Raw genomic sequence first — 12,446 nt, 5'->3', positions numbered from 1 at the left:
CAGTTCGTTGTCGTCGGGAACGCTTTCGGCGAAAGAGAAGAAAGCGGCATTCGCTTCGCGGGGATGGTCGGGGCTGAAAAGGTCGGGCGACTGACTGGCACTAGGAGTAACCGTTGGGTCATAGGCTGTTGGTACTTAGCGACTAGTGTGATGTGGCCTGTGATTTTCCAGCTTCTTCTTTGGTTGATTTGTTGTAATATTGCTTCCGTCTATTTTTATAAATTCACGTGTGTAATTTATTTAATTCCGTCGCGGCTTTCTTCGTGAGTTTGCACACATAGCACTAGACAAGCTTCTGTGCTTTCAAAAAGCATCTCCTAGTGTTAATTCTGTGCTAAATATATTTCAATATTGTTTTGGTATCATTTTCGATTGCCCCTGTGTAACTTATTCAGTTTAAACAATGTTTCTTTGTGAACTTATACATGTGGTAATAGACAATATTTTGAATGTCTATTGGTCTTAAGCATCTCCCCACAAAGCTTACTCCTCATTCAGCATGATTCCGTAGTGCTTTAACATCATTCCAGATTTTTCGAGAGTGTAGTTCACTCAGCTTTAACGTCTCGTATTCATGGAAATTTGGTACCGTGTTTTTTTTCTGATGAAAACATTTCAAAAGTTTTTAGCTATGGATTTTGGTATATTCCACGTTTAATTAATTTAATGTACTTAGTGCTTCCTTTGTCCATCTCGGCATGCAACGGTGAGTGATTTCAGTGAGGCACCTGTGCTAATAGGGTCTATCTCTGGGCTCGCAGATGAGGGGAATGTAGGAGCTAGTAGCTCTTTTGTGAGTGGGTTACGCTTGATTCCTTTCAGCATGTTTTGCTACCCACGTAGCATAAATTCAGACGTTTCTCCACAAAAACGTCAGACAATTGATTACGCAACTGGACTTCGTTATCAGTTTCTTCCTTCCCCCAATTACTTGCTAGTTCATTGGGCTAATGAGATGTTTCTTGTTTCTGATGAGTTGTGAATTGATGCTTTTTGTTCCTGTTCGTCTATTCCCCTTCTTAATCGTCCCTAGTGCTTGTATGCCGGGATTTCTGATTATGACAGACTCCTAGGTGGGAAACTTCACAAGAATTTTTGTGTGGCTTACATACATGAACAACTATCTCATGTGCATTTCCCATATGACCCCTTGCAAGGTGAACTTAAAGTGCAAACTTGATTATATACAACTATCGTAATGGTATTGTCCAGTTATACTGGAAAAATTATCTGCTGGCTGCGATTGTATATTAAGGTTTATCCCAAGACTGGAACATATTTTACTCATATATGGTTCATGTTAATCCCAGCTTAAATGGTGACTGATAATCTTCCATTGAATTTTCATTCTTTCGGATGGAATATGCCTTTGGACCATTTACTTGTAGAGAGAAAACAGATTAAATAACGTTTCAAATTTTTCGGTTTTTCTTCCCACTGAAAATCTCGCTCTCGTCCAAGTATGTATGTTTTGATGAGCTCAAGAGAAGAGGGGAAAAATATTATCTTCAGGAAAATGTTCGATCAATAGTTCTGTATTGGTTTTGTCTAGATATGGATCCTTTATTCTCAGGGCTAACGGGTTGAGCGCCCCGTCGATGAAAAGATCGTTGGAGGAAAGACACAGGCTTTTGGTTGAAGAACTGCAGTTAAAGTTTGGAGATGTTCTACAGGCTACACATACCACGTTATAGGCTAATACGTGCTATCTTTATGAATAATTTCAAGTTAATATCCTATGTGAAAAAGGGTCTGTGATAGAAGTACACAAACCAGACAGAACAAGAGGATGAAAATCGGATACGTCCTTTTCCTATCTCCTTGGCTTAATCGATTTTGGCAAACGACAGAAAGCCTAAATCTTGATGACCGGACCGATATTTGAATCACTGGCCTGCCTAATGCGAACTGAATGCCTTGAATGGCTTGACAGCTGCGCCCACTCACTCGGTTTTATTCTCTGAATGTTATCATACAATTCCTGTCTAAGTTCTCGGCACAGCAAGTTTCTACACAGGACTTATGATTTAAATGTGACAGACAGTGAGGTAATTGTCAGCTTTCGTACAAATCGACGTCACCTTCATCCCGACTTATAACTACTGTCTCCTACAGGTACGCTAACATTTTGCATATTTATACGTTTCTATTTATAGTGCTTGGACTCATTCAAGCATTTATTCTCGAAAGGATTTCCTTGGCCCTTGATTAGGCCCGTGCGGTACAGACAGCGCACGCTGAGCGGCAGATACTTAGCGCAGCCAGCCAGTTGTGTGTGAGCCCGCTGAGGCGCAGGCTTTGTGTGACTCGTGAATAACACGCGGCAACTGTCACTTGCAACTTACCACCACCCACCAGGCTTCGCCCCATTAACTCACTGAAAAGTATACACCTCATTCTCCCTCGTATATTTCAGGAACTTCTGTATTTTGGAGGGCGAGTGGAAGACATAGCTATGGTGGAAGGGTTTTGCGAAAATGCAATGCATCTGTTCAGAAAATCGCATTCAAGACACTTGATTACAGGTAATTAGTGTTAGTAGCGTATTGACCTTTACGATGAAACTTTCGACATATTGGCCGATTATCACCATTCGCACGGTAAAGCAACAACATTCATGTGACTTCCTGCTGCTTCTGCATGAATGACAGATATTTATTAGGCGTACTACAACGTACCACATCGTTGACTACTAACCAAGGTACGATCATATGGAGATTCTCGGCAAATATGTGATTGGCTCGAGGACTGTTTGCTTAATAGACAGCCGTACGTTATACTGGACGGTGAATATTCCACACAAACTAAAGTGGTGCAGCCTTTGCCCCAGCGAAGCATGACAGGAGCTTCAATGTTCTACATAAACGGTTTATCACATAGGATCGGGAACACTACTACACTGTTCGCTGATGATGCTGTGTGCACAGTAAAGTATCTTTGTTGAACGACAGTAGAGAACTGCAAAAGTACGTGGACAAGATATATAGTTGCTGCAGTGAATAGCAGCTTTCTTTAATTGTGGATAAATGTAAGGTAATACCTATAACAAAGAGAAATACCCTGTTAGTATCTGATTTTAGAATTAATTGCGAACATGTTGAGTACGTGACTTTGTATAAGTATTCATGGCTAATAGTAAGAAGCGATAGGAAGTGGATGATCGCTTAAAATCTGTATTACGGAGGGCGAGTGGAAGACATAGCTATGGTGGAAGGGTTTTGCGAAAATGCAATGCATCTGTTCAGAAAATCGCATTCAAGACACTTGACCGACAAATTCTAGAGTATTGTTCCTGGATTTTTGACTCCTCGTCAAGCGAGCGTCATAACAGGCACCGAAGGATTCAAGAGATACGTTGTTAGTTTCGTAATGTTCCTGTTTTGCTCATATATAAGCATAACAGAAATTCTCGTGAAACTTAAATGGGAATCTTTGGAAGAAAGACGATATACTAGTTCTCGCGAAACCCTGTTGGTAAACTTGGAGAACATGTATTCGATAAGAATGTGCGCCCATTATGAAAAAGGTATGATAAAGATACCATAATGTAAGATTAGGGCACGTACAAAGACCCTTAAGGAAAAAAGGAAAATCATCTTCTGACTGATTTTGATGTGGCCCGCCATTATCTCAGAGTTCTACAGTTTTTACTCAGTACCTTGGAAGTTATTCCCTATTGTCTTAACGGATTTTCTATCATCTTGTCCCTTCTTCTTTTCAATGTTTTCCGTGTATTCCTTTTCTCGCCGATTCTGCAGAAAACTCCCTCATTCTTTATGTTGTAAGTTCACCTAATTTTTAACATTCGTCTGTTTGACCACATCCCAAATGCTTCTTTTCTCTCCTGGTCGGGTTTTCCCACAGACTATGTTTCACTACCGTTCAACGCTGTGCTCCAAACGTACATTGTGTGATCGCCACCTATCCTGCTTTAAAGACCAGGCAAGCCTTTCATGTCCATATTCGAGGGTGAAGCGTGGACGTCGAGTACCTTGTAGCCTACTCGTGGTTTCACCCTCCTTCAAGCACTTTTCATAGATACTCACAACTGTAGCACGAGAGCAGGCGACGAGCTTCGCCGTTTCTGAGATTCTCGTTTGCAGACGCCAGTTCATAACTCTACCTCTGTGAAAGTCGCTAATGTCAGTCGATTTCGAGTTTGACGCCCGTGTCCTCGCTAAAATGAAACCACACCGATCGCTCTCTCTTTTCTCTAAAATCAGTTACGTGCAGTGTTTACCTTTTTTGGCACGTACTGCTACTACCGGATCAACTAAATATCTCTTTCGTCTCTGCTCTGTTTACATATTCTCCTTACCGCTTCACGTGTTTGCAACGCAACCAGACGGGATTCCATCTCGTGGTGGGTATTGGTCATAATGTTTTGGCGCAGGTACATAGACACATCAAAAAAAAGTTTTGCATCACCCCGGTTCCCAGAACTCTTGAAGATAGACGTTGACTGTGGATATTGTATCGCAGACACAGTCCTTTTGATTGTTCGGAGATGTCACTAAGCCCGTCCAAAGATGTAAACAACCATGCATGAGCAGCGCCTGTTAGACGGAGGGGTTACGGCAGCCGATCAATTCCAGTCATTCCACCAGGAAGGAGGTAAACGACTCGTGTTGTCTGGAGTTCAACCATTCCTAGACGGTCAGTACCAGAGTTCCATTGCGTCCGCATTGTTACTTTGTGCCAGGAAGGGCTCTCAACAAGGGAAGTGTCCAGATGTCTCGAAGTGAACAAAAGCGATGCTGTTCGGACACGGAGGAGATACAGAGAGACAGGAACTGTCGATGACATGCCTCGCTCAGGCCTCCCAAGGACTATTGCTGCAATGGATGACAGCTACCTACGGATTATGGCTCGGAGGAACCCTTATACAACGCCACCATGTTGAATAATGTTTTTTGTGCAGCCACAGGACGTCGTATTACGACTCAAATTGTGCGCAATAGGCTGCATGATGAGCAGCTTCACTCCCGACGTCCATGGGGAGGTCCACCCTTGCAAACACGACACCATGCAGCGCAGTACAGATGGGTCAAACAACATGCTGAATGGACCGCTCAGGATTGGCATCACGTTCTCTTCACAGATGAGTGTCGCATATGCCTTCAACCAGACAATCGTCGGAGACGTATTTGAGGCAGCCCGGTCAGATTGAACGCCTTATACACACTGTACAGCGAGTGCAGCAGGGTGGAGATTCCCTGCCGTTTTGGGGATGCATTATGTGGGGCCGACGTACGCTGCTGGTGGTCATGGAAGGCGCCGTAACGGCTGTACGATACGTGAATGCCATCCTCCGACCGATAGTGCAACTATATCGGCAGTATATTGGCGAGGCAGTCGTCGTCATGGACACGACAGATCACACCCTCATCGTGCACATCTGTGAATGATTTCCTTCAGGATAACGACATCGCTTGACTTTAGTAGCCAGAATGTTCTCCGAAAATGATGTTTATGTTGATCTCTGTTCCAATTTTCTGTTCAGGTTCAGGAACTCTCGGAACCGAGGTGATGCAAAACTTTTTTTGATGTGTGTATATGTCATGTAGGGCTTGTTATTCCTTAACAAGAGTAGCAAAACTCACATTTCGTCGAGCATTCCTGTTGTGTGTCCGTCGGAATGGTCTTGTAATAATAATATTGTGGTGTCACCGCCAGACACCACACTTGCTAGGTGGTAGCCTTTAAATCGGCCGCGGTCCGTTAGTATACGCCGGACCAGCGTGTCGCCACTATCAGTGATTGCAGACCGAGCGCCGCCACACGGCAGGTCTCGAGAGACTTCTTAGCACACGCCCCAGTTGTACAGCCGACTTTGCTAGCGATGGTTCACTGACAAAATACGCTCTCATTTGCCGAGACGATAGTTAGCATAGCCTTCAGCTACGTTATTTGCTACGACCTAGCAAGGCGCCATTATGAGTTGCTATTGATATTGTAAAGAATGTACAGACAAGAGCTACGTTCAAAATTGATGGATTAAAGTTAAGTATTCCACCAAGTACCACCTTTTTTCTGAAGTCTGAATTCCTTGTCCTGTTCCAGACCTCACGCCAGCCTGCGTGAGCTTAAACGCGTGCCTTTCGGCTTCCTCCAAACCCCGTGGGTTGGCTCCTGCCAATCCACAACAAATATTACTGTGCCCATCTCTGTCATCCTGAACGTTTGTGAATAAAAGACTAGCGATATATTATTTAGCTGTAATATGATTTTCCTGCTTTCTTTCTTATTCTGCGGATGGAAGAAAATTAAACTTGCTTAATTATTTCTTATTGTTTTCAACAAATTCCAGTCTCTTATAGCGATTATTCGACAGAGTAAACTGTAGTATTAATTTGATTATTTGAATAGCTAAAACCGCTTTATAACTAAGAGCAGCGTGGAACCTCGAAGTGTAACAATCATGCATCTCTGGAAAAATGTCGTTGGACGCAGGCACGATGGCTTGCTATTAAAGTCATGAAATTTTTCGACGTCGAGTAGATAGTGTGGCGTCGAGTGGATAGTGTGCAAATTACGAGTGGAGGATAGTGGGATTAGGGTACCTACGCCAAAGAAGAAGCAACACGCTCCCAATGAGTATTCAGTTTATGGTATGGATATGTTATTTTGTTACATTTTCGGCAATATTGTGAAGAATATAAGGATGTACTTACTTTTCAAAAATTTCATATATTTTGCTTCAAAAAACCTGAATATGTGGTTAGCAAAGCACACGTCTCAACGGTACTAGATGTAGTCAGTTGACAGATTAAACGTGGAGTCGTGGGTAAGCGACGAAACAGAATTACGAAGAGGGCTTATTACATTCCTACAGAACATTGTTTGATATCGCACATCTATGACTAATGCTGATTCACATAAAATAAACAGAAAAATTATATTCATGTTCAATCTAATAATTCTTACTCTTCATTCGCTGAAACAATTTGAGACGCTACACAGATTTGAAGGCATTTCTAGTTGTTTTCCGATACACTGACCTTTCATTTCATTATATACAGTTTGAATACGAATTTCACTGTCAAAATTTTGGAGGCTGTTCTGGGATATTTCTTGAAATTTCGTACAAGAGATCCGTAATCGCCGGCTGATCGTTACAGAGTAACTGTACTTCGTCTAATTCCTTACCCTCTTTTATCTTTCTATCTGTATTTCACTGAAAATTTGTATGCAACAGTTCAACAGTCACCAGTATGCAGTCTCTCATTTTTGGAAAGAAAATTTTCCATTCATTGTCGGTACTTACTGTTGACAACAATCGCGCCCATTTTCCTCTTCACCCTCAAGCGTGCTGTTCGGTTCTGTCTCAGGATTTCGTTTCCGGCAGGACTAGTTGTACTTGAAAAGTGATATACCGTAGTACGAATAGATTTACTAACGAAGAATTTTCCGATAGGCACCTGTTGCGTGAATGCACTGAATGCAATAGGAGAACGATACAACGACGCTATTCTGAATTGTTACCGCAGCGTTTGTAACTACATGGCGGTACTTTTGCATCTGCCTGAGTCTTGTTGCATTACTCTGTGTTTTGCGTTGTACATTTCGGTGATTCATTATCACAGAGTTTTTCACTGATGTGTAATTATTTCCATGGAAACAAAGGAATGTGGGGTAAGAAAGTTAATGTATTATAATTACATTATTACACTATGACAAGCCCCTTATACCAATATTCTTAGAAAATAGCCCTTAGAAACCTTCTAAATTTTGGCAGTGTAACAAAACGATACAGACAAACTTCGAGCAGCTGCAAAGCGTGGGCCACCTCTATGGCAACAGACATGACTTCCATAAACTGGCGGACTGTAAGCGGGACTTTATGCAATGGGTCTGATCGTAGTCAGGACGTTAAAAATTTAAATGCTTTGTCGGATTTTTGGTAGAAGTATCCCGCGGGATGGATTCAGGCGAATGTTGGGAAGAATGTTCTTCCTCTCCGCCCATTGGCTTCATTCCTTCTGGATACGCCAAAGTTGTGTCGTATATGTATTTGTACAGTGTAAGTGAATACAATGTGTGCGTGTATAGCCAAATTCAAAAAATGTTCAAATGTGTGTGAAATCTTAAGGGACTTAACTGCTAAGGTCATCAGTCCCTAAGATTACACACTACTTAACTTAAATTATCCTAAGGACAAACACACACACCCATGCCCGAGGGAGGACTCGAACCTCCGCCGGGACCAGCCGCACAGTCCATGACTGCAGCGCCGTAGACCGCTCGGCTAATCCCGCGCGGCTGTATAGCCAAGTGCTGTGTAAATATTTTATGATGGTTATGAGAGAAGGGAGAGGGTGAATCCCGGTGGTGTGGTACAGCCTATCCTCTTAGATTGCGCCTTGGGACGCGCCGAAATTAATATCCCCATCCAACAGAGGGACCACTAACAACAGTGTCGCATGTCGCATGCCCTCACTTCGTGAGGCACTGTGGAGAGGTTTAGAATTTGGACCGGGGCACTGGCGTAAAGACTGGCGAATTAAGAAGGCCCCCACGTCTCCTTCCTCTTGCCGGTTAGATACCGGCAGTGAAAACTGCACCCATCACCAGGATTCCAACCAGCTTACCTTCGAGTCGAGCGACACCGCACAGGCGTGCGTTAGCAACCTCGGCTACGGAGGCGGGTTTTAAGGTCATTAGACGGCGTTGATGGCGACCCTCCACATCACAACACTGTAGAGACCGCTGTGCTCAGTGAGCTCAGAGTAGTAACTGACGTTTTCTGTCAAAGGCGTGATCTAGCGGAAAGCCTTTGCCGCTACAACCTCGACGCCTTGTAGCGTTAATGGTCTTAGTTTCTTGATGTGGGTTCCTATGCTCTACTTTTCCTCTAGACACACTCTACGACACCTCGAAGTTTGTCGATATAATTTTGTTATGACCTGTATTTCTCTCTCACCCCGTTATGACTAGGATCTGTGTGTGACTAAGCTCGTGAAATTAATGTGCAGTGTGACAAGTACCAACCTTTGAAGTCATTGAACTTGAGCCGCTCATCCATCCACTGCTCTCTGAATGTCAGCTGGACGCTGTATTCCTGCAACACATGAACACGTGGCCAACTCTGCCTGTGCGACCATTTTCGTACTTCTAGCCTATCCTACTTTGACTCTACACTTAATCACTGACTGCTTGACTTGTAAGTAACTGCGAAAGTTTCTCTTTTTTCTTTTACGTTATTGCTTTTCCTTTAGATTTGGACAATTGACTTTTCTGAACGTAAGAAAACAGTCAAGTACATAAATATCTCAAGGCCACAACGACAAACAACATTAAACATTGATCTAGCATACACATAACAACAGGCCAACATACTCCAAATGATCTGACAATAGTAATGCACGAAATACTAAAGCAAGTGTTGCAAAGAGAGAGAGAGAGAGAGTCTGTTAGAAGGAGTAAACAAAGTACATACTTGACACCGATTCAGAACATGCAAGCATACAACAATATTACAAAATAAAAGAGAGAGAAGAGAAGAGTAAGTGTAGCGTGTTACTGGTACCTTGTTCGGAGTCGCACACGCGGCGCCTGATTGGCGGCCGGGTCGGTGAGCCTGGCTCCTGTTGAGAACACGTGTAACAAACACATGACGCTGGGCCGAGGGCGGCGTGCGGGGTCCGGGCGGCATGCAAGCGGGGCAGCGCAGCGGAACATCTACAGGCGTGGGGGAAGGGGGCGGGCAGCACGATTATAGAAATGAGGAAGATGCCCAAATGTACACAGATGCCACTCTTGTTACGTGCCCACAAAAACCACGGGACGGGGCGAGGAGGGGGAGGGGGAGAGGGACGGGCCGAGGTGGGGGAGGGGGAGCGGGAAGGGGCAGGAAAGGGAGTGGGGGGCGCCCAGCACCGCCGCCGTCGCCTGTCTGCTCCCGCAGGGGGTTCCCCTCTCACCTGCTACTTGCCGCCACAACTGTCCCCTGACGAGATACGAGAGCTGTTTCTGGTTCAACAACTCGTTCTCATATCAGCCTAATGATCGAGTTTTTCGTGCAGGTAAATATATCATCGCCAGTGACAAGCAGCTCGCTTTATGTGTTGAAAGACTGACGAGGAAAAAACGGGTAAAAAGTGTGTTAAGGGGGTGTTTAAACGAAATCAATTAAAATTATGGGATCGTATTTATATTATGACATGTTGTTGTTGTTGTGGTCTTCGGTCCTGAGACTGGTTTGATGCAGCTCTCCATGCTAATCTATCCTGTGCAAGCCCCTTCATCTCCCAGTACCTACTGCAACCTACATCCTTCTCAATCTGCTTAGTGTATTCATCTCTTGGTCTCCCTCTACGATTTTTACCCTCCACACTGCCCTCCAATGCTAAATTTGTGATCCCTTAACCATACAGTAAAGCTGGATGCCCTCGGGAAAAATTACGGCTGTAGTTTCCCCTTGCTTTCATCCGTTCGCAGTACCACAACAGCAAGGCCATTTTGGTTAATGTTACAAGGCCAGATGTATGACATATATGACATATACATGTAATACTGATGGCTCCGGTCGGAAACTGATCCACTGAAAGAAAGCGCAACGGCTACATTTATAGAATTAAACATTTGTTGTGTCCCATCACTAATTATGTAAATGTGCCATAGCACAATAGGTCAGGCAACTCGTTTTGTACATTTCAGCTAATGACGTAATAAAGAGAAAGATGGGGCACGAGTGTTAAGCGAGGAGTTTCAGACCCACTAGAGACGTAGAATGCAATTCACCATGTCGAAACTCTTGTCAGAGACGAGTCAAAGCTCTGGTAATTAATTCTTTTAAGTACAGCGTGTACACGGTTTCGTGATATTTGAAAGGCTGCATCTTCTTACATTTCTCTAAGCACAGCAGGCTATTCGAGTAATAGCCGCGCGGGTTTAGCCGAGCGGTCTCAGGCGCTGTAGTCATTGACTGTACGGCTGGTCCCGGCGGAGGTTCGAGTCCTCCCTCGGGCATGGGTGTGTGTGTTTGTCGTTAGGATAACTTTGGTTAAGTAGTGTGTCAGCTTAGGGACTGATGACCTTAGCAGTTAAGTCCCATAAGATTTCACACACATTTGAACATTATTCGAGTAATAACGAATGTGGAATAAGAGACGTATAGCCAACTACCTGGTAGTGGGTGTCCCAGTTGGGAATTGTTTGAGTTTCAACATTTCTCTTAGAATCAAGCGAAAACTCGACAAAAACCAGAGATGGCTGTCACTTTATAATTTAATTCCGAAGCAATACGTTCCAGACATCAAAAGTAATGCAAAATAAAGTCGATAATCTGTACATGTGGAGTGTATCTAAGGCACTATCGATCGAAGACAACGATGTGCTTCTTCAACAATAAGAAAGGTATATATGGTCATACGAATACTGCAGTTACGCGAACGGAAATCTCGTCATCTATCTGGAGAAAGATGAAGCTTAGTGTAACTTACACAGTAAAAAATGATGCGGACGGAGCTGCTAACATGATTTCTTAATAAAAGGAGAAAGTTAATGCGCCGCCGTTGAGAATTTTCATTTCTACGAGACACCCGCTTTTTATAGCAATTTTTGGTTTGTTCCTGTTTATATGCCATACTCATCTGTGTGAAAATTGACTGTAAGTGTTGCCATTTAGACAGGACCACTTTTTTACACTAGTAACCTTAGTTATGGTTCGATTTGCTAAGGAATGCGTCAGTGTATAGGGACGTACGCAACCGCCTTCCTACATCCGGTTGATTCTGTGTTTGTTCTTTAACATTTGTTTACACTTATATAATTCAGAAATGACTGTGACGAAAACAAGAGTGCGCGGCGAGGAAGATTCTGTGATGTGTCAGTTAAGTCAGACGCGAAATGCGAAGGCTGAGTGGTCCGTAGGACACGTTTGAGCTTGAGTGTGTATGTGTGTGCGCATGCGTGCGTGTCTGTGTCTGTATGTGTGTGTGTGTGTGTGTGTGTGTGTGTGGGTGTGTGTGTGTGTGTGATCTGACATTATTATTTGAAACAGAGTCTTGTTCGTCACAGTTTATTGCCCGTATAGAGTTGGCAAATGCTTTCCAGCACACTGGTGTAGACTGCATTGATTTCTGTTACAGAAAATATAATGAGACTGTTGATGAACGTGGGATTGAAGTAACGGTATTTATAATTCAGTTCTACGTGTCCTACCATTAAATGAGATTTCCGGTGTTATGTTTTAAAGTGTTAGCGTTTGATGTTAATGCGGCTATTAGGTTTTCTCAACGAGAAAACGGACATCACGAAGCACGTAGGATGGTGTGACAATCGGGGGGAGCACCGGGAGACAGACAGGGTAGGTGGCGGCGCCTGGCGCCAACCCACGCCTCAGAGCGGCCTCATAGCTGGCTGCACTCACTCGCAAGCCATCGGCCGCTACCTCGCACATCTTCCAACTGTAGCTCCTCTGTTCGTGCGTTCACTGACAAAGC

The 12,446-nt window shown here is 43.8% G+C and overlaps 1 protein-coding gene across 11 annotated transcripts in view; it reads right to left on the bottom strand.

Moving 5' to 3' along the window:
- LOC126484627 (glutamate-gated chloride channel) overlaps positions 1-12,446 on the bottom strand; it is a 724,772-nt gene that overhangs the window by 127,217 nt on the left and 585,109 nt on the right. For 10 of the 11 annotated variants that reach the window (XM_050108232.1, XM_050108236.1, XM_050108244.1 and 7 more), the window contains one exon: positions 8,992-9,061. In XM_050108232.1, the coding sequence (XP_049964189.1) occupies positions 8,992-9,061 (70 nt within the window). Of the gene's footprint in view, positions 1-8,991; positions 9,062-9,529; positions 9,677-12,446 lie in introns of those variants that run through there. The other variant, XM_050108288.1, reaches the window with a different exon arrangement.

Source organism: Schistocerca serialis, chromosome 1 (assembly GCF_023864345.2).
Source record: "Schistocerca serialis cubense isolate TAMUIC-IGC-003099 chromosome 1, iqSchSeri2.2, whole genome shotgun sequence".
Taxonomy (NCBI): domain Eukaryota; kingdom Metazoa; phylum Arthropoda; class Insecta; order Orthoptera; family Acrididae; genus Schistocerca; species Schistocerca serialis.
The sequence above is the reverse complement of the archived record's forward strand: the minus strand, read 5'-3'. Positions and strand labels throughout refer to the sequence as shown.